Here is a 21,957-nt window from a genome sequence, read left to right as displayed (position 1 = left end):
CTTTGTGTGTGTGTGTGTGTCTTTTTGCCATTTCTTGGGCCACTCTCGAAGCATATGGAGATTCCCAGGCTAGGAGTTGAATCGGAACTGTGGCTGCTGGCCTACGCCAGAGCCACAGCTATGTGGGATCCGAGCCGAATCTGCAACCTACACCACAGCTCGCGGCAACGCCAGATCCTTAACCCACTGAGAAAGGCCAGGGATCGAACCTGCCACCTCATGGTTCCTAGACGGATTCATTAACCACTGAGCCATGATGGGAACTCCCCTAAGTAAAACTGTTTGACAAATGTCCACAGTTTTCTGTTTTGGGACATCAGAACTTCATTTCACAAACAGAAAACCAAGAGTATGGACTCATTTCTGTGTTAGAAATCTTTACTCATAGTACTGCATTATACACTCTATACAAAGATACTTAGCTTTTGTAAGGGCCTCTGATTGTGGATACTTATGTATAAACTTATGGTTTTCTAGGTCTTATTCATTCTCAGGGTTTTTTTAAATCATCATGAAAGCTGGCAATGTGGTGGACACAGACCTATTACCTGGTTTGGAGATTGTCAGAGGGGTTGACGGAGACAGTTGTTTCCCTTCCTCATTAGTATTTTGAAAATCAAAGAAAAATCAGGAAACACTAGTTGAGAATTTACCACGTGTAAGGTATTGTCAGGCTTCAGGAGTGAGGACAAGCAGCTTACACCCAGCCGTTGTCCTCAAGTAGCTTCCAATTTACTAGCAAGAAAAATGTAAATATACTCAATACAATATATTCAATACAAAATTGAAAAATAGTGCAAGAAGGCAATAAAACCCTCCATGAAATGATAGTTTGTTTTGGATTAAATAAATTATACCTAAATACTCGGTCTGAGTTCAGTAGAGAGAACAGTTCAAGCTTGGGTTGCAAAAAGAGGGCTTGATAGAAAGCAGAAAGCTTGTCAAAGGAGAGCATTGGGCCAAAGACGCCGCTTTCTGATTCTCTGAAGAAATGGACACCATTTAGCTTGTCTCCAAGGATCAGACCTGACATCAACCAATATGTTAATTTGCTAATGATAAAATTTCTTATGTCCTGAAAGCAGGTTCAGAATACTTTTTTCCTCCGCTCCCCATCCCTCTCAATTCCAGTCCCTGCGTCACAGTGTGGTAGTTGTGATGGGAATATGCTACAGCACTTTCTGGCTTCCCCACAAGTTCTTTGACGTCAACCTTAGAAATTGTGCTGGAGGGAGTTCCCTGGTGGTCTAGTGCTTGAGGACCCAGCATTGTCAGTCCTGTAGCTTGGGTCACTGCTGTGACGTGGGCTCAATCCCTGACCCGGGAACATCCACATACCTCGGATGTGGCAAAAGAAAAAAAAAAGTGGAAATTGTCCTGGAGATCGAGGCTTCCTGGACTGTAGTCAGCAGAAAGACTGGACTAATAAAGTGTTTTTCTCTCTCCGTGGGACGATGACACACACATTTCTTCCTGTGTCACTCTGAGGTGACACTGTTGCTCCTAGCGTGGGTAACAGTAAACTTCCTGATTTACAGCACACATCTCTCTACCCGTGTCTTTTCAGACATGCATCTGCCTTTTTCAAACATTTCTCTAGCTGTGATTGCACTATCACTGCATAATGAGCATGGGTGAAAGGGGCCTCAGTGGACAGAGTACTGGGCTGCCTGCCGTCTAGGGTCCCCTCACTTCCAACAATTGCCCCTTAACTACTGCACAACCCTTGCCTCTCTGCCTATAAAAATGAAGGAGGTCGGCGTCTTTGCTACAATTGGTACCAGTGAGGTTTACGTGGGGATGTGGTTGGAGTGACTATAATTCTATGTAGATAAAATGCCTTACCCATAGTTAACAGAAATATATAATATGTATATTTTAAATTCCTCTATACGCACAAATGGAATCTTTGGTAGCTTGATCCTACCTGTGAATCTTAACTTCCCCCCCTCCCCCTTTTGAAGGTTGCTGGACATTGAAAGCGAAATGATCAAATTCGCCAGTTACTACGCTGGAATTGCTGTCGCGGTGCTTATCACAGGATATATTCAAGTTAGTGATGTTTTCATTTTACTTGGTTCAACATTTGGGTTCAAAGATATTACAGTGAAATACAAAGTGTGTTCTTTAACTCAAAGTTATTCAGAGGCCCCAAGGACTACAGTTTTGTTTTGGGTGTGGGGGGTGGGCACGCCACAGAGAATGGGAGGATTCTGACTTTTAGTTGGCAAGGAGGATAAAGCACTGGTCTAGATAGATGGAAAACAGATCTTTAATTTCTTTTTTTCTTTCTTTTTTTTTTTTTTCTTTTTTTGGTCTTTTGTCCTTTTTAGGGCCACACCCGCAGCACATGGAGGTTCCCAGGCTAGGGGTCGAATTGGAGCTGTAGCCGCCGGCCTATGCCAGAGCCACACAGCAACTCGGGATCCGAGCCACGTCTGCGATCTACACCACAGCTCACAGCAATGCCAGATCCTTAACCCACTGAGAGAGGCCAGGGATTGAACCCGCCACCTCATGGTTCCTAGTCAGATTTGTTTCCGCTGAGCCACAACGGGAACTCCCAGACCTTTAATTTCAGTGTCTCATCCTCCCCTGCCCTTCCTGCTTCATCCTCTCTTATAAACTCAGAAATAGAGAGTCATAGTTGTGTTTGTAAAGGGAGAGTGTGTACCTTGGGAAAGGATGGATGTGGGAAGTTGGAGGGAAGCTAACTTGACTTTCTTTTTCTTTGTCATTGCTAAACTCACGCCAAACTGCTTTCTACCCCCAGTTCTATAAACTGAATCCATATTCTGGATTTAAGCTATAGGAGGGCTTGGAGTTGTTTAGCCCTTATTAAGGAAGAAGATTCCTTGTTCTTATAAAGGAATTCTTCATCTTTTGCCTTCTCATGTAGGAAAAATAATGACTCCGTCTTACTTGCCATTCATTTAGGAATTCCAGGAAGTTAGCATTCATTATAAAAAGGCACAAGTCACTTTTTTTCCATTCTGGCACTGGGGTTTTGATGACAGGCTTATTTTGCTTGCTTAGGGGAAACTATCAGCAAGATTCCCTGCTTATGTCATATATATATATATATATATTTATTATTATTATTATTATTATTTGCTCAACTGAAGCACACAAAAGTTCCTGGGCCAGGGATCAAACCTGTGCCACCACAGGGACAATGCAGGATCCCTTCACCGCTAGGCCACCAGGGAACTCCCTTATATCATAATTTTTGTCTTACTTCCTCTGAAAATCATTGTCCAAAAAACTGAAAACTATGCACAAATGCTGATCAGCAAGTCTCAGAGGGGAAAAATTCACTCAGAAGTGACATGCAAAAATAGTGATTTAAAAGCAGTAATTTGTTTTTGGTGTGATGAGTCTTATTCTACACGTGAGGAAAGTGAAGCTCAATAAGGTTAACTCTCAAAGTAGCCAAACTCTTTTCAAACCCATGTCTCTTGTTTCCCTGGTCACAGTGGTTTCACTGGACTCTGCTTTTGGCCCCAGATGTCAGAGCTCACATCTTAGTTCCCAAGAAGAAGCATTTTGTGAATTACTTTCCTCCTTTTCTCAGCTGTTCTTCTGAAAAGAGAAGGAATTAATGATATTTTTATCGCAATACTAAACATTCCTTGCTCCATTTCCAGATATGTTTCTGGGTAATTGCTGCAGCTCGACAGATACAGAAAATGAGAAAGTTTTACTTTGGGAGAATAATGAGAATGGAAATAGGATGGTTTGACTGCCATTCAGTGGGAGAGCTGAATACAAGATTTTCTGAGTAAGTGGCTGGTAGGATGTTTTAATGGCTGTGTGGTTTTTCACTAATGAGATTTTTGTTTCTGAATTACATAAAAACTGGAAACACATTTTCAGTTATTTTTGATGCATTTTGTCTCTTAAGCTGGGCTTTTATAGGTCACATGACTTTTTCATTGGTAATGCTTTATCAAATCTGACCATTACAAATGGAAAGCCAATGAAAAGTTATATAATCCCCCAGGAAGGATACCCTCCCCCCTGTGTTTCTATAGATACCACAATCTGTTTTATAGCCTCTGGATTAAAATATTAGAAATGGGAGTTGCCCTTGTGGCACAGAAGAAATGAATCTGACTAGTATCCATGAGAATGCAGGTTTGATCCCTGGCCTCGTTAAGTGGGTTAAGGATCCGGCATTGCCGTGAGCTGTGGTGTAGTTCGGATCCTGCATTGCTGTGGCTGTGGTATAGGCGGGCAGCTGTAGCTCTGATTGGACCTCTAGCCTAGGAACCTCCATATGCCACGGGTTCGGCCCTAAAAAGCAAAAAAGCCAAAAAAAAAAAAAAAAAGTAGAAATGAAGTATTGTAGAAGGGAGTTTATTTTTTTTTATTTTTTATTTTTTTGTAGAAGGGAGTTTAAAAGAAGTAGGGTTATTTGGCCTCAAGAGGAGAAATTGGGGGATGTCATAATCTATGTACCTTTAAGGACAACAGTACCAGTAGAATGAATTATCTTGCTTTGTCTGTTGAGGCAGTTTCCACACATAAAAACAAAAACAAACACACAGATCCAAAATAGTTTGAGAAAGATTCAAACTATAAAACTGATTCAAATCCAGTTTACACCCAAATACTAGTTTGGGTCATTAATAGCGCCTTCCACCCCCCCATAATTTCTGAATGATTCCTGAATAATTAGAACTGTTGAACCTTGTTGAATTGAACTTTCAGGTCCTTTGAAAGACAGTTAGTGAGCAGGGTAGTGAAAATAAAAGCAGACTGAATGTTGGGGCCCCTAGATTCCAGCTCTCATTTTGTCCTTTACTTATTGTGACTTTGAAGAGATACTTAACCTTGCTGGAATACTATTGTCTAATCTCTGTGCAATGTCTTAGGACCTTTTTTGCTATCAAGTCATCAGTCCTGTTTGCTCCATTTGGACAAGAAATTAATGTAAAAGTTCACAGGAATATGAATTTAATGTAATTATAGTCAACCAGCCCTCTGGAGCACTTACCTTATGCAAGGCATAAAGACAAACCACAGAACTCCTGATCCCACAGAAATTACAGCTTGGTAGGAGTGATAAAAGTGTCAAGCAAATAATCAGAGCTGATATATCTTGATAGCTTACTATATGCTTGGCATTATTCTACATACTTTACATATATTAATTAATCTTCATTGCTACCTATTGTGGTAGGTTTTGTCATTAATTCCATTTTACAGATAAGGAAACTGAGTACAGAAAGGTTAAGTAACTTGCCCAAGAAGAGCTGATGTTCAATCCAAAGTCTGGCTCCAGAGTCTGTGCTATTAGCCACTATTCTATATTGCCTATAAACAGAAAGCAATCATTACATACACATGCCAACATGTGTATTCAGATTAATTACATTGCTATGGAAACACGGGGGGAGGGTATTCTTCCTGGGGGATTATATAACATTTCATGAAATAGGCGGTATGTGAGTGGAAACTTGAGGCTGAACAGACTTAGCAAGTATCAAGGAAAGATGTCTTCAGGACAGACAAAGGATATTAGCTTTAAGAAAGAAAGAGACAAATAAGATGGTTTCCAAAAGCTTTTGCCAATAGTGAATGAACACCAGTTGGGAAAACTGGATTAAGGATACACTCCCTTCACTGTGAGGGGAGAGGCTTGATGACCTCCTAAGGTGCAGCAAAGTTTCCAAGATGTGAGAAGCTGTTAGGTTTCCCTAGGGCAATGGGCTACAGAAATGGGAGTGCTTAGAAAGGAAAGATTGCTCTTTCTCAACAAGATAGTTGAAATGACCAAATTCAGTTTTACTGATCAAAGCCTTTCTTGTTTCTAGTGATATCAACAAAGTCAATGATGCCATTGCTGACCAAATGGCTATTTTCATTCAGCGCCTGACCACGAGCATCTGTGGGTTCCTGCTGGGATTTTATCAGGGTTGGAAACTGACCTTGGTTATTATCTCTGTCAGCCCTCTCATTGGGATTGGAGCAGCCATCATTGGTCTGGTAAGAATGTCTTCTCACCTCTCTCCATGGGAAGACATTGGTACTAAGAAACAGTCCAAAATGTGAAGCTTCAAGTTCCTGTTGTGGCTTGGTGGGTTAAGAACCTGACTAATATCCATGAGGATGCGGGTTTAATTTCTGGCCTCACTAAGTGAGTTAAGGATCCGGCATTGCGGCATTGCCGTGAGCTGTGGTGTAGGTCACAGATGCGGCTTGGATCCTGCATTGCTGTGGCTGTGGTGTAGACTGGCCCTACAAAGAAAAAAATGTGAAGCTTGATTTCCTTCTCCTAAATATGTTTAATGAACATCATTATCACTATTTTGATATATTTTGTTTCATTATACTCAGTATCAAAATACATGCCAGAGATTAGAAGTTAATGATATTTTAAAGCCATAAATATTGTATTAATAAATTAACAACTACATTTTTAAATTTATTTTTTTATTTTTTATTTTTTGTCTTTTTTTGCCTTTTCCACGGCCGCTCCCGCAGCACATGGAGGTTCCCAGGCTAGGGGTCCAGTCGGAGCTGCAGCTGCCATCCTATGCCAGAGCCACGGCAAAGTGGGATCCGAGTCGCATCTTCAACTTACACCACAGCTCATGGCAACATCGGATCCTTAACCCACTGAGCAAGGCCAGGGATCAAACCTGCAACCTCATGGTTCCTAGTCGGATTCATTAACCACTGCGCCACGATGGGAACTCCACAACTATATATTTTTTTAAATTGAAGTATATTTGATTTATAATGTTGTGTTTGTTTCAGGTATATAGCATCTACCTGTATATATGCTGTAGACCTGAAACAAATATATGCTGTAGACCTGAAACAAACACATATGTAGGCACTATTAGGCGCTTCATATACATTATCCCTAATATTTACACAATCTTATAAAGTATTCATGCCATTTTACATATAAGACAGAGGCTCAGAGAGGTAAAGTGACTTGCCTGAGACTTGCACAGCCAATGAGTGGCATAACAGGATTAAGTCCAAGAAGTTCAAAAACCGCCCCCTGTCTAGGATGCCTGTAGCTTCCCATGGTCCCCCAAGCACAGATGGTCCCCTCAGAAAGGCCCAATGCATATACCCAGACCAATAACAAGCACGTGACAGAGGTTTCTGCAATCCCACTGTATTCTCTCCTCTACCTGATCAGTTTCAGAGATAGGGTTATTTGACCCTTTCAGAGAAGAATCCCAGTCATAGTTTCCATTCCCTATGCAGGCCAAGAAAAAGTGTAGGAGTAGGAATTTGGGGTCATCCCAGTTTAAAAAACACTCCCAGGGATTGAGAAATTATTCTATCTTACTTTTAGATCAGCCACGTTAGATAACAGGTCCTGGGATCAGACACACTAATACTTTGCTGTAAATGAGAAAAGAATTTAAGTGAAAAGCCACACGCACTTACACCCTTGAGCAACAGGTACTAATCTCCATGACCATAGTTTCTAACAAAATAGTCTCTACACTCCACTGGCTATATTACTCAGATTTTCCCCAGGTAATAGAACAATAGCAAAGAGCTTATTCCACTTAACTAGATCACCACCTCTCTCTACCAAGAAAGATATGTTTAACCTGTCAAAACTTCAGTTTCCTCATCTTTAAAATAAGGTTAATTCCTCCTTAAGTCATTGTGATGACTCAAGGCATGATCCGTGTTATACACTTAGCACAGTAGCTGGCACAGAATTAATTGTTAAAGAGATATTAGCTTTTTTTTTTTTTTCCCAATCCATCAAATCATGCAAGCTTTATAACAGTCTTTCCTACCAAATGCTTTCTAGCTTACATGCTGGGAAAGCCTCAACTTCCACAGAGGATCATTGGGAATTCTCCAAACATTTGATTCAACTTTTTTTTTTTTCCCTTCCAAATACAGTTAATCTCTGTCTTCAAACCCATGATATGTTAATATTCACACTCAAATGGATCATATGCCATGTTTTAACATGTTGGAGACTAACAACGTAGCTGGTTAACTTGGTTTCAAATAGGCTCAAAGCACAGTTTCTCTTGTGGTCTGAGTGCCCTTATTTCAATTTCTTGTGAATGTGTCACCAGTTTGGAATGTCATGGTTCTGCACTGGTTTCTTTTTGAATTCATGTCTGTGCATGTTTGTATAAAATGATAAAAGCCATTTCACCAGGCTCAATTCAAAAAAACGACAAAAAAAAATGTAGGGGGCAATCAATACATGATGTTCAAGGTGACTGTGGGTTTTATACGCTTTTGTCTGAGTTTTATACTTAGGAAGAGGAACATGAGCTGCTGTCAGATATCTCCCAATATACATCTTTTAAGTTCCTATATTAGTTTAATTGAGGTATCTAGAGATTCTTTAATGTGCCATTATGATTAAAAACTGATAACATTTGCAACTATTTAATTTTCTTATTACTATGCTACCAATATATATTTCAGAGATAAATTAGAGAATTCCCTGGTGGTCTAGTGGTTAGGACTTGGTGCTTTCACTGCTGTGACCAGGTTCAGTTCCTGGTCTGGGAACCAAGATCCCACATCAAGCTGCTGCACAAACAACCCCCACCCCACCCAAATTAGTAGAGGATTATGGTAAAAACTGAAACGCCCAGAGTTTCCACTGTGGCTCAGTGGGTTACGAACCTGACTAGTATCCATGAGGATATGGGTTCGATCCCTGGACTTGCTCAGTGGGTTGTGGATCTGGTGTTGCCTCGAGCTGTGGTGTGTATGTCATTGACTCGGTACAGATGCCGAGTTGCTGTGACTGTGGCATAGGCCGACAGCTGCATCTCCGATTTGATCCCTAGCCTGGGAACTTCCATATGCCGTGGGTGCGGCCCCACCCAAAAGAAAAAGAAAAAAAAAAAAAAAGGATGTATCATGTCAACAACTAAACACCCATGGATGAGGCTTAACATGGATCAAACTTGGGCCAAATTCTTTCCTCGGTAAACACTGTTCCCGTGGGAATCTAATCTTTCATTAAACCATGCCACAAGTATAATCTGCTAAATGAATCACTGAGTGACAGGGTGACTTACCTAATTACCTTGTTTTCACATTTCCTTTTCTTCTTTTGGATTTTAGAGTGTGTCCAGGTTTACCGACTATGAATTGAAGGCCTACGCCAAAGCAGGGTCGGTGGCTGATGAAGTCATTTCATCTATTCGAACAGTGGCTGCTTTCGGCGGTGAGAAAAAAGAGGTTGAGAGGTTAGTTAATTGAAATAGGTGCCACTTTCCTGAATTTCATTGATTGGCATACACCTTGAATTTCCCCATTTTGTACAAAGTGGTAGATTTACCTTGGCCTCTGGTGCCCTGAGGGAGCTTTTGTTCATGAGGTAGTTAGGCAAAGGAATTAGATTGTCAGCACTTACAAAGGACTCCCAAGCCTTTAGTGATGATGCAGTTGGTGGTTTTTAGGAAGCTACCCTTGGCTGGATATTTATTTCAAACTCACTTCATGCCAGTCTACCTTTAAGGAAAAGCCTACCTGATCTAAAATGCCTACATGATCATAATTCCACACATTTTGATTGAACACTTTTTAATTCAATGTATTTTATTCAACTACTGTATAATATGCACTTTTTCATCAAATAAAATTTAGCACGGATGTATTATAGACCATCAGTCTGGAAGATTAACTGGTTTTTTTTTTTTTTTTTTTGGCTTTTCAGTGCCTCACTTGAGGCATATGGAGGTTCCCAGGCTAGGGAGCTACAGCTGTGGGCCTACACCACAGCCACAGCAGAGCTAGATCCAAGCCGTGTCTGTGACCTACCCCATAGCTCACAGCAACGCTGGATCCTTAACCCACTTTGCAAGGCCAGGGATCCAACCTGCAATCTCATGGATCCTAGTCGGATTAGTTTCCACTGCGTCACCACAGGAACTCCCAAGGAGATTAACTGTTAATGAAAATCAAAACCTAAATGACCAGAACAACACAGTTGTAAAAGTTTTTATTTTATTTTTCCATTTATCTAGTATGTATTGAGTGTTTATCAGGTACCAAGAACTGATTTTATAAAATAGCCACCAACTTTTAAACTCTTGCTTCATGTGTTATAGATCTAGTACGACCACATTCTCAATTGCTGTCAAATTCATCAAATGAAAAAGAGAATACAAATTACAATCTCTAATTATCCTCTTTTCCATTTTTTTCTTTTGCCTCGTTTGCTTGTGGTTACTTTATTTCTTATAAACATTTTCAATAGCATAGATAATATCTTTCATATCATGTGACTTAATAAAACAATTCAAGTACAAATAGTACTAGGTCTCTCATGTCCAAACATTTGTGTTGAAAATTCTTTTCTCTTGGGGCTTACCCTACCACCTTACCACTTTCGGCTTACCCTACCATACTCATCCAAGGGGTAATTGACTATGAAGCTTTGACAGGCGTTATCCTTTCAACATGTTTCATTGCCAGGTTGAAATACGTTCTAAGTAAGACATAAGTAAGATATTGTTGTTCTCTTTCCCTAACACTGCTCTGCGTTTGGGGTGATTTTGTAATCATTGAGTAAAATGACTGTGTTGTGGTGTGTTAAACATGCTAATGTTAGCTGCTGCTGCTGCTGCGGTTGCTGAAATAGACCCAAATGTTTTCGCTTTACAGGTATGAGAAAAATCTTGTGTTTGCCCAGCTTTGGGGAATTAGAAAAGGGATAGTGATGGGATCCTTTACTGGATTCATGTGGTGTCTCATCTTTTTGTGTTACGCGCTGGCCTTCTGGTATGGCTCCAAACTCGTCCTGGATGATGGAGAATACACAGCAGGAACCCTTGTCCAGGTACTTCGATCTCGATGACCATTTCCTGCTAGTGTCTCAGAAAAGGTCACAATGAAGGCGTTTTGCTTATTCCTTGAGGGTCTGAAGGAGGAAAGCCTCAGAGATTTGATGGAGTCCATCTGTAGAAAGAAACAATATTTGTGCCTTGTATAGTAAAGGGATGCTGAATGTTTGAGTTGATGAGACTCATGATTTAATGCTTTCTGATCAAAGATTTTATAGCTGTAAAACAATGTTCTTCTGCCTGAGTCCAAAAGATATTATGCCATGAAACTGGAAAGTCAGGGATCTCTCAGCCAAAAATTAACAGCTAATGTGGGTGAGCTTAAAAACAGCACAAGATATGTGCTAATGGATGTATTTGTGAACCATAATGAGTTACTAAAATACCAAGTCATTAATATTTGTCTGGACAAGTAATACAAACATTTTATTTCTCACTTGTCCCATAGCCATAGTTAATGCCTTTAATCATCAGTATCCTTTCTGTTGTTCTTTCAAGAATTAATCGTTGAGCATCTATTATATGCCAGACTCAAACAAAGTGCAGGGGATTCAGTAGTGAGCAAAAGAAATGCGATGGGATTTACGGTTTAGTGGAGCAGGTGAGCACTAACTAAATAATCACATAACTGCATAATGATAAATAGTATTACATGCTCCAGAGGACAGGGACCTTGACAGGGAATAGCAGCCTCAGATGTGACTGAGGTCAGGGAAATCTCTTTCTCTTGCTCACTACCCCAAAAACCTCTCCTTAGCTTACAGCCCCTCTCATTATAGCTGGACTCCAGTCATTGTTCAAATTCCTACCTGGATGGCACGTCCCCAGTCAGGCCTTCCATGCTCCTCCAATCTTTTATTCTCGTGCATGGCTTACTGAGAGCACACAAATGAATCTGAACACTTGCATTTATTTACATTTGTGCCCATTCCTTCCCACCTCACACAGTAAGCGCCATGAGGTCAGGGAGGTAAAACATGAATATATATTTCATTTGGTCTATTCATTAATTATTCAATTAAGTATATTCATTTAAAGAGCCTGGAAGTGTCCTCACATAAAATTCTTAAATAAAATATTTTGGCTCCAGATTCTAGGCAAGAGAGATACCAATTAAATAGTGCAAAATATCAAAATCTTGTATATCAGAGATTTGCTAGTTAGACGCCTACACTTTGAGACCTATTGCTTTTATGTGAATATATCTTTAGGGAAAGATGAATAGAAATTTCAGTTGCAAATTAGAAATGATTATTAGAAGTCAGACCATAATTGTAGTTCCCATTGTAGCACAGCAGAAATTAATCTGAGTAGCATCCATGAGGATGTGGGTTTGATTCCTGGCCTTGCTCACTGGGTTAAGGATCCAGTGTTGCCGTGAACTGTGGTGTAGGTCACAGACGCAGCTCGGATCCCTTGTTGTTGTGGCTGTGGTGTAAGCTGATACTGTAGCTCTGATTTGACTCCTAGCCTGGGAACCTCCATATGCTGCGGGGAAGGCCCTAAAAAGCAAAAAAAAAAAAAAAAAAAAAAAAAAGAAGAAGAAGAAGAAATCAGACCACAATCATTTTAAGCCACTGACTTTATTTCATTAAGAGCATGATAATACAATAAAAATAATTTTTAAAAATTTGGTTCTTCTTTGCAAGATGAACAATTGGAATCATTTGAACTTTGAAAAAATTAAATGTGATAAATCATGTTTAAGTGTTTTGTAAACCTTAAAGTGATAGGATAGATGGAAAGTGTTACTATTATTGCAATTTAACCACTTTCTTCATAACTTTAATATAGCTTTGCACATTTGAAAAGCCAGTGAAAGTATTGCAGGTCTAAAATCTGACTATAAAGTCCTTTGTCTTTATTAATCTAATGACTCTTAAGAACTTTCAACTTTACCAAACTACAGATACCAGTAGTAGACTTTTAGTCTCAGCAGCTTATATCTGCTCATTCTGTTAAAAGACATAAATTGAGGAAAGACATCCTTTTTTTGATTCCTCCCCTGCAAGGAGAGGACTGAAATGTGCACAAATAATAGTTCAGAGGGAAAAATTAAAAAAACAGAAATCCAAAAATATACAATTCCAGTTGGAACCACTGAGTTAAAAAACTGCTTGGTAACTCTCTAGCAAAGATTGAATTTTGTGGCTCTGTTAAAAGATAAACTGAGGTTGGAGTTCCCGTAGTGGCACAGTGGTTAACGAATCCTACTAGGAACCATGAGGTTGAGGGTTTGACCCCTGGCCTTGCTCAGTGGGTTAGGGATCCGGCGTTGCCATGAGCTGTGGTGTAGGTTGCAGATGTGGCTCGGATCCCACATTGCTGTGGCTCTGGTGTAAGCAGGTGACTACAGCTCTAATTCGACCCCTAGCCTGGGAACCTCCATATGCCATGGGAAGTGGCCCTAGAAAAGACAAAAAGACAAAAGAAAAAAAAAAAAGATAAACTGAGGTGTATTAAAATTTTTAGGAGTTCATCTGAGCAAAAATAATTCAAATTGGGTGTACCAAACCACAAGTGGTTAGACGGGCTCCATTAATAGGAGCCAGGGTAAAGACTTTTATAGAGAAACAAAGCAAGGGAATTGATTGGCTATAGCTTAAGCAGTTGCCTTATTTCGGAAAGCCTAATTGGCTGTTCATGATAGGTTGTCCTTAGGTTTTGATTTCTTAACCTTGAGGCTTTCAGGCTTAGGTTTTGGTGGCTTACGTGAGACATTAAAGCCACCTTGGTCTAATGGCCTCCTGTTTAATTCATTTAACAAGTTCTCCACTTCAAGTTTCCTACCCATTAGATTGCAGGCTACCCTATTCTTGCTGTAAATACTTCCTTCTCTCAACTGATATTTCCTGAGTACCTACTACATGCAGATATGGCATATTACATATTTCTAACATTTAAATCATCCAATATTAACCTCGCCCCTTACTTCTTGCAAGCCTCCACTTGTATCTCAAGAAATTTTTTCTTTGGGAAGCTGAGAGAAATTCTTTAACAGTATAATCATTGATAAGCATTCCTTTTCTGTTTCTTTCTCTCCCTGCCTCTCTCTTGTGCCTACAAGCACTTTTTTGGCTGTGCTCTGAGCAGCAAACTATAAAGGCTGAGTTTGCATGAGCTGAATTGAGTGTTTTTAATCCACTAAACTAATTAATGATTAGGTTAATCTAACACATTTTGTGATGCACAAAATCATTATTGGCTGCACGGTAATTGGGCATCAATGGTAAGTAGTTCACATAAATGACTGTAATTAGTATCACTTGTACACGGACAAAGAAACACGCTCTGCTCTGATCTATTAGGAGAAAAGATGAAAGGGAACTGAATGGTGCAGAAGGCTGTTCTTTCATGCCCCTCTTAAGTTTTAGGATTCAACAATGAAAAAGTAACAGTAGTAATAGAGAGGAACATTATTCAGTGTGTAAAAAGAGTCAAGCACTGAATGAAGTATTTGATATAATTTCCACATCTCATACTCACGCTTCATCTGTAATTGATACCATTATGGTAGCACTTACAAATGAAATAGAGCTATGAGGTTGAGAAATACGTACCAAGTAGCACAGAGTAGTATTTGAGCTCAGGTTTCTGGGACTTGGGGCCCAACCCATTAATCACTGTTCTCTGGCTTCTGAATCTCTTTCAAGGAGACACAGATTCCATTTAATTAATCAATTAATTGAAGTATAGTTGATCTACAATGTTGTGCTAGTTTCAGGTATATGGGAAAGTGATTCAGTTGTGGGGTGTGTATGTATTCTTTTGCAGATTCTTTTCCATTATAAGTTATTACAAGGTGTTGAATATGGCTCCCTGGTGCCATATCGTAGGTCCTTGTTATTTCTTTATTTTATGTATGGTAGTTTGTATCTGTTAACTCCAAGCTCCTAATTTATCCCTCCCCCTCCCCTTTCCCCTTTGGTAAACATAAGTTTGTTTTCTATGCACAGAGCACAGAACACCCACAGATAACTTGTTCCCCAGATGTCTCTTTGGCACTCCTCCTTCCCACCCTCTGTCCACAGGGCTAAAGAGTGTGATACTTGGGGTGAGACATGAGGGTCCACCAGGACGTGTGTTAGCTACTGTGATAGTATTAGGTGTGTACCTATGTCTGTGTCACTCACTCTTCTCTTAAGAGCCCCAAGAGACATCGCTCTTGAAGTTCACGTGAGGTAATGCTTGCAAAGCCAAGCTTATCAAGGATTTGACTCCAAACTTCAATTTAGGCCACTGGAGAGTTAGTCTAGAACCTAGACCAGGGATCAGCAAATGATAGCCCGCAAGTTAAATCTAACCTGTAGCCCATTTTTGTAAATAAAGTTTTATTGGAACATAGCCACAGTCATTTTTTTTCCTACTGTCTATGACTGCTTTTGTACTACATAGTCAAGGAATTGAATTGAATAATTACTTCGGATCGTATGACCTGAAAAGTCTGAAGTTTTTACTAACTGGCACTTTATGGGAAATGTTTATCGACCCCTGATCTAGGACTTATGAAAGCTTCCTTTGTTCACTTAGGAAGACTTCCGATGAAGGTGGTCTTAACATATATTAGAACACAAGTACTGTTCCGTCTGTTCATCTTATCAGTTCCTAAGGTTGGAGTCTCACTTCTGTCATTGTCATCATCACTATTAATTATGTGGCTGGCATTGGATTAATTCCCTTTACACATGTTATCGTATTTAATCCTCATAACCATCCCTTGAGGTATATGCAATTATAATCCCTATGTTACAAATAACAAAGCTGGGGTTTGAGAGATTAAGTAATCTGCCCATTGAAGGAAGTACCTGCCATGATTAAGGCAAAGGAACAAGAAGGATAGATGAAGAGAGAATGTTTGTCCCTGTGCATAGAGTAGGGAATTCAGGGAGCAGGCAAGAGGGGGCTGGCCCACAGCATCCTGATATGTGGAATAGAGAGGTTACTGGAGAGGCAGGAGGTGGCTGACAGGCTCTGAGAAGCCCCATGGTCCAGCTATGAGGGAAAAGAGAATGGAAAAGGACTCCAGGGTATTTTGTCTTGATGTGATATAACCAGTGGGAAGAATCCAGCTTGTGGAAACCACCACAGGCTATGATCATTTGATTACATGAAAAAGACTACATTCACATGGAAGTCAATGGCAAATAAGTCCTTAATAATTGGCGGCCAGTGAAATATCCTCCATGTGAGTCACAGGATTAATGCCCCTGCTTTAGTTGAAAGGGTGAGTCTTGTGCTCCTTCTAGAGGCCATTGTGAGGATTTGCCTTTTTGCCTCTTCCTTTATAAACTGTACTGATAAAAACACATTGCTGTTGGGTAGGAACAGATGAGCTTGGGAGCTGGACAAAATGTCAGCCAAGAGCCTGGGTTGAAATACTGCTCTACCACTTAATGCGTACAAGACACTAGGTAAGCTAGGCAGCTTCCATACACCTCTGTTTCCTCTTCTGTCGTGAGGATTAAGCGAAGTAATACAGGTTAAACATTTTGAGACATACCTTATTATTATTGCTAGTAGTAGTAAAACAGTTATCCTAATAACTAGTACTCTAGTAGTGGGAACATAGCCTATATTGCATGTTTCAATCTCTGGGACAGTCAAGCTTATAGCGTCTATTGTTTCAGCAACTCTTTCACCAGAAAACTATTATAAGACTATTTATACAATGAAGCAAATTATCATGTCACTACTCTAATCCACTTAGTGTCTATATCTGCCTTGCTTAGACCTCTTTCTCATCTAAAATATGTTCTTCTTTGGAGAATAGTGATGTTCAACCAAAAGTAATGTAGTCTTTTAAATCATAGCAGTAGAAAAATTGCCGAACAAAAATTATGTCAAGTGTTTCCAAAGGGCTATTTAGCTTTCAGATTTCCACAGAATAATGTTTCTGAGAAATCTCTGAGTTGACATGGACAGCCAAATGACAGGAAATGGTATTTACAAATTGATAAAAGTACATGAAAACTATGTTGATTTCTTTTTATTTCAGATTTTCCTCAGTGTCATAGTAGGAGCTTTAAATCTTGGCAATGCGTCTTCTTGTTTGGAAGCCTTTGCTGCTGGGCGGGCAGCAGCCGTCAGCATTTTTGAGACAATAGACCGGGTATGTAAAAGCCAAAAGTAAAGGCCACCAGCAGGTTGGGAGTGGGGAGAAGAATGAACTCATGAGGAGTCTATCCTCAATGTTAAAAAAAATATATGAGGAATGATCGCAATGCCCTTACGTCAGTAGTACTTATGGCTGTCATGAGTCAGACTCCATCTGACTTGGGAGTCCAAGAGTGAAATAAAACAAATAAGCCCCCAGTTCTCATATCATATGGGAAATAGACAATAAAGAAGTAGGTACATTCAAAGATAACATAATATTAGACAGTGATAAGCACAATGAAGGAAATAAAATAGGTCAATGTGAAAATGGTTGGGGTGGGGGGCAGAGCCTTTGGATTGAGTGACAGCACCAACATCATTTCTGAGGCGGTCATATTTGAGCTGGGAACCCAAGGAGGTTAGTGAGCTACGCAGAGGGGGACTTGGGGAAGGAGTGACGCCTGGGAGGTAAGGGCAGGGAGGGTATTCATGGAAGAGAAGTCCAGATTGGAAAAGAGCTTGGTGAGTGCACGGAGCTAAAACAAAGTCACTGTGACTGAACAGAGGGAGCGAAAGACAAAGGCTGGAGGGATGGAAAGAGGCTGGATCATGTAGGACTTTAAGGCCAATTCAAAAGATTAGATTAACTTCTAAATGACACAGAAATCTCCACAAGCTTGTAAAGGACCCTGGTATCCTGGCTTAGATTCTCCTGGTTAACTTATTGAAGCACATCAGAGGTCAAGCTACAAATGTCAAAATCCAAGAACAGAAGAGAGAAGGTGACAATGTATTGTTCTTCCCCTCTGAGAAAAATTGCCCTGGGCTGAGTCAGAAGCCTTAGAAATCCAGAGGTGCTTCGTAGGTCCTTAAATCAGAAGTATTTATGAGACTATAACCTGCCGAGGAAACTGCTTATCATGATATTTTATATTTGGGGGGGGGGTTCATTTATAGGGGGTTTAAAGTTGAAAACCCCTCAGACATGTTGAGCTATCCAAATTCTACCTCATTCTTAGGGTTGTTATATGCTCAATAAGGCTAAAAGATTTAAGAGTCTAAGAGATCCCTGGAACTTTTACCAAAAATTAAGGCATTTAAAAAGTATTTTACTATCTTGGAGTTCCCTGGTGGCTCCATGGGATAAGGATCTGGCATTGTCACTGCTGTGGTGTGGGTCCAATCCCTGGCTCAGAAATTTTTGCATGCTGAGGGTGTGGACAAAATTTTTTTTTTTTATTATCCTTACTAGAGACCAAAGAAGAAGAAAGTAGATGACACTGAAGCCCCAAATAGAGATATGATGATAAATTTCTCTCACGAGTGTGGGAGAGGGAGGAAGTTGACCCTGGAGTGTTCTGGTGGCAGGAAATGGCCCTTGTTCTTATCCAATTTCCTAACTATCATGTTTAAGTTCTAAATTAGGCTGACACTGACAGTCACGGAGGTGGAATTCAGCATATCAATCAAAAGTTGGTAATATTTGAAGGCACCATTTGAGGATATTCAGTTAGTTTCAATTATTATTTATAATAGATACTCATATGTCAGGTGATATTGGACCTTAGCCTCTTTGAGACTCCTCTAATTCCTCAATGAACAAGTGGTTGTCCACCTGTCTAGTTAGGTCACAGTAACGATTATGTAAATGAAAAAAGCATATTAAAACACCACGTGCATTGTCTTCTGTGGTTTCTCAATATTATAATTCATCATAATAGTAATACATTATATATTCATATATTCATTACAGATAAATACTATATATTATATTGTTATTACATAATAATTATCATAGGAATATATAGTAAATAATTAAATTAATGTGCTTAATGTTGTATGCCAATTATATGCTAATCAACATTATATTTTATATAAATTCTAATTAACTATATTAATTATTTATGTAAGTTTGGTTATATATAAATTTATGGAACACATGTAATATATATTAATACTATCATATAGTAATATAGTATCTCATATTAATTTCTCAATAAATGGTAGTGAGTATTATTATTAATAAGACATTTAATGTGGAAGTACCTTATATTTAGGATATCACTGCAATGTTTTACCTGGTTGTTGTTCTATTTTATGAATAAATTCAAACTGAAATGGACAGTGAATGCATATAATACATGCTATTGCTATATCCCTTTTATATTCCCCTCCAGAAACCCCTCATTGACTGCATGTCAGAAGATGGTTACAAATTGGATCGAATTAAGGGTGAAATCGAGTTCCACAATGTGACCTTCCACTATCCTTCCAGACCAGAAGTGAAGGTAAGTGCCAATATTTTCCCCAGGAACAATGGCATTTTCTTGCTTGATGATTCATTTTCAGGGCCATAAATGACTTGTTTTCCCAAAGCCTGACTCATTTTCCAGGAACGAGGCACAGAGGTATGTTTGTGTCTTGTCATTCTTCAGGCCACAAACCACATTCCTTGTGATAGTAATAATGTGCAAATCCCTCTGGTGGGAACAGTCTGGCAGCACACTCAGGTTAAGTCAGCTGGGGGATGCTCTTTAAAATGAGTGGCAGGTCCTGTCACTCTGAGCATAAGCTAAACAAACTGTAAGGCCATCAGAACAATCAAGAAGGACAGCGGGGTCATCCACCTCCTTGGTGACTGCAGAAGTTGGGACACTGAGTGGGTAGGGTATGAAGTAGCAAGAGAACACAGTTGTCTGGAAGTTTTAACTTCCTATCTGTAACTTTGCAAGGATCACTAGACCAGTCCTTGGAGGAAAGGTAATTTTGTGATGTTATGCCCATGTGTCCTGAAGTAGGTGATTTTCCAGGGCCCATGGGGAAGAGAATTTAGTTTTCCCACACATACTACTCAGCAAGGATCTTTAAAGGCTATTCACTCTACAGGAAAATTATGATCTACTCTCCCTGAATGAATTGACTTTGGAAGGAGACTTATTCCTCATTTTTAAGTGTATCTCTAGCCACCCTTTTTATTTATTTATTTATTTATTTATAGTGATTTATATTTTTTCCATTGTAGCTGGTTTACACTGTTCTGTCAATTTTCTATTGCACAGCAAGGTGACCCAGTTACATACACATGTATACTTTCTTTTTTCTCACATTATCATGCCCCATCATAAGTGACTACATAGAGTTCCCAGTGCAATACAGCAGCATCTCATTGCTTATCCATTCCAAAGGCAATAGTTTGCATTTATTAACCCCAAACTCCCAATCCATCCCACTCCCTCCTCCTCCCCCTTGGCAACCACAAGTCTGTTCTCCATGTCCATGATTTTCTTTTCCATGGAAAGTTTCATTTGTGCCGTATATTAGTTCTTAATTCAAATATAGTTGACATATAGAAGTTCCCATTATGGCTTAGTGGTAACGAACCCAACTAGTACCCATGAGGATGTGGGTTCAATCCCTGGCCTTGATCAGTGGGTTAAGGATCCAGTGTTGCAAGAGGCTTATTCCATGGCCACAGCAATGCAGGATCCAAGCCTCACCTGTGACCTACACTGCTGGATCCTTAACCCACTGAGTGAGGCCAGGGATCAAATCTGCATCCCTATGGATGCCATGTTGGGTTTTTACCCCTCTGAGCCATAATGGGAACTCCAGTTAGCCACCTTCCTTAATAATGTTTCTGTTATCCCCACAGAACTCAATCCCATGCAACTTAATTCTAATACTGCACACCTATAATGTAGACAAATATATATATATATATATATATGCACACATACATACACATATACATTATATATATTTAATAGGTACACATACATTCTGATAATATTTTAAAAGTATATTTTGATTACTGTTATACATTACATATAGAGACATTAAATATCATAACATATGAAAAAATGCTCTGTGAAGTATAAATCACGAGGTAGTACTTAGTAAAGATTTGTGAATGGATAGCTAAAAACTTCCTTTATGATATCAGTTCAGAACCAGTTCATAATAACTGTTGAACAAATACTGGTTGAATTGAAATACATTTATTTCATTTCTGTTTTATCTTCTTTTCCCAATACCACTAGTTTGTTTAAATAAAGTCTTCTACTGCTAAGTGGCTTTCTTCTCTGAACTAATTGCGACAGTCTCCTTGAGGTATCCCGGCATGTTAGAAATATTTTACATTAGATTCTGGAACATACTTTTCAAAGTTGGCATGTTTTTTAATTTCAGCAGTGTTACCACACACCATTTTATTTCCTGCCTACATCTATCAGTTGATTATTAAGTAATGTGGTAAAGGCTAAAACCACATGCTAGGCACTGTTACTAATTTTTCTGGTTATTGATGGATTTCAATGGATATTGCTTTGAAGGCATAAGTAAGTACACACACGTGTCCTCACACAGCATCCCAACTTGTAGCCTAATTGCTGACAATCTGAACATTGTTTTTTTTCTTTTCCCTGCAGATTTTAGATAACCTCAGCATGGTCATTAAATCAGGGGAAATGACAGCTATGGTAGGATCCAGTGGAGCTGGGAAAAGCACAGCACTGCAGCTCATTCAGAGATTCTACGACCCCAATGAAGGCATGGTGTGTGTCTTCCAGAAAACTTCCTAATACCTCGGGGTAGGAGATTGCAAATGATGGTGTACTGGTCAAAACACAAAGCCCTAGCATGCACTCAGAACATTCTGACACCTGTGTGGTTGACCTAACAATTTTTTACCGTGTCACCTGGACTAATTCCCTCCATGGTGGCTGTGTTCAGTGAATAACCAGCCCATTTGTGCAGTGATGTAAGTGAATGTGCAGATACATTCAAAATGGTATTCTGGCCTCTTTGGTGAGGGAACATTTCTGTTTCTTTTTCTGTATTGCAGCAAAATTATTACCGTTCCCCAAAGTTCTCCAAATGCTAAATATAGGAAGCTTACATGGTCAGAATGAACAGAGAACAGTTCTTGACTATTGCTTTGAGAAGTTAGGTTAAAAAAAAATCATAAAATTTTGCAAACTACGTAGTCTCTTTCTTCATGTGTTTATCTGACTATAAACATAGACTAAAATGAAAAAAATTATAGTTGCTATTT

General features: G+C 39.4%; 1 protein-coding gene across 5 annotated transcripts in view; it reads left to right on the top strand.

The window, feature by feature from the left end:
• The window catches only part of ABCB11 (ATP binding cassette subfamily B member 11), an 83,839-nt gene that overhangs the window by 19,269 nt on the left and 42,613 nt on the right, over positions 1 to 21,957 (top strand). For 3 of the 5 annotated variants that reach the window (XM_084999392.1, XM_003133457.6, XM_084999395.1), the window contains 8 exons: positions 1,965 to 2,052; positions 3,648 to 3,781; positions 5,820 to 5,991; positions 9,085 to 9,209; positions 10,630 to 10,804; positions 16,804 to 16,917; positions 19,082 to 19,192; positions 21,332 to 21,457. In XM_084999392.1, the coding sequence (XP_084855518.1) occupies positions 1,965 to 2,052; positions 3,648 to 3,781; positions 5,820 to 5,991; positions 9,085 to 9,209; positions 10,630 to 10,804; positions 16,804 to 16,917; positions 19,082 to 19,192; positions 21,332 to 21,457 (1,045 nt within the window). Of the gene's footprint in view, positions 1 to 1,964; positions 2,053 to 3,647; positions 3,782 to 5,819; positions 5,992 to 9,084; positions 9,210 to 10,629; positions 10,805 to 16,803; positions 16,918 to 19,081; positions 19,193 to 21,331; positions 21,494 to 21,957 lie in introns of all 5 variants that reach the window. The other 2 variants (XM_084999394.1, XM_084999393.1) reach the window with 1 other exon arrangement.

This window comes from Sus scrofa, chromosome 15, assembly GCF_054392235.1.
Source record: "Sus scrofa isolate SSC_HxYL_T2T_F1_AM1 chromosome 15, Sscrofa_HxYL_maternal_Yorkshire_Landrace_v2.0, whole genome shotgun sequence".
NCBI lineage: Eukaryota > Metazoa > Chordata > Mammalia > Artiodactyla > Suidae > Sus > Sus scrofa.
The sequence above is the reverse complement of the archived record's forward strand: the minus strand, read 5'-3'. Positions and strand labels throughout refer to the sequence as shown.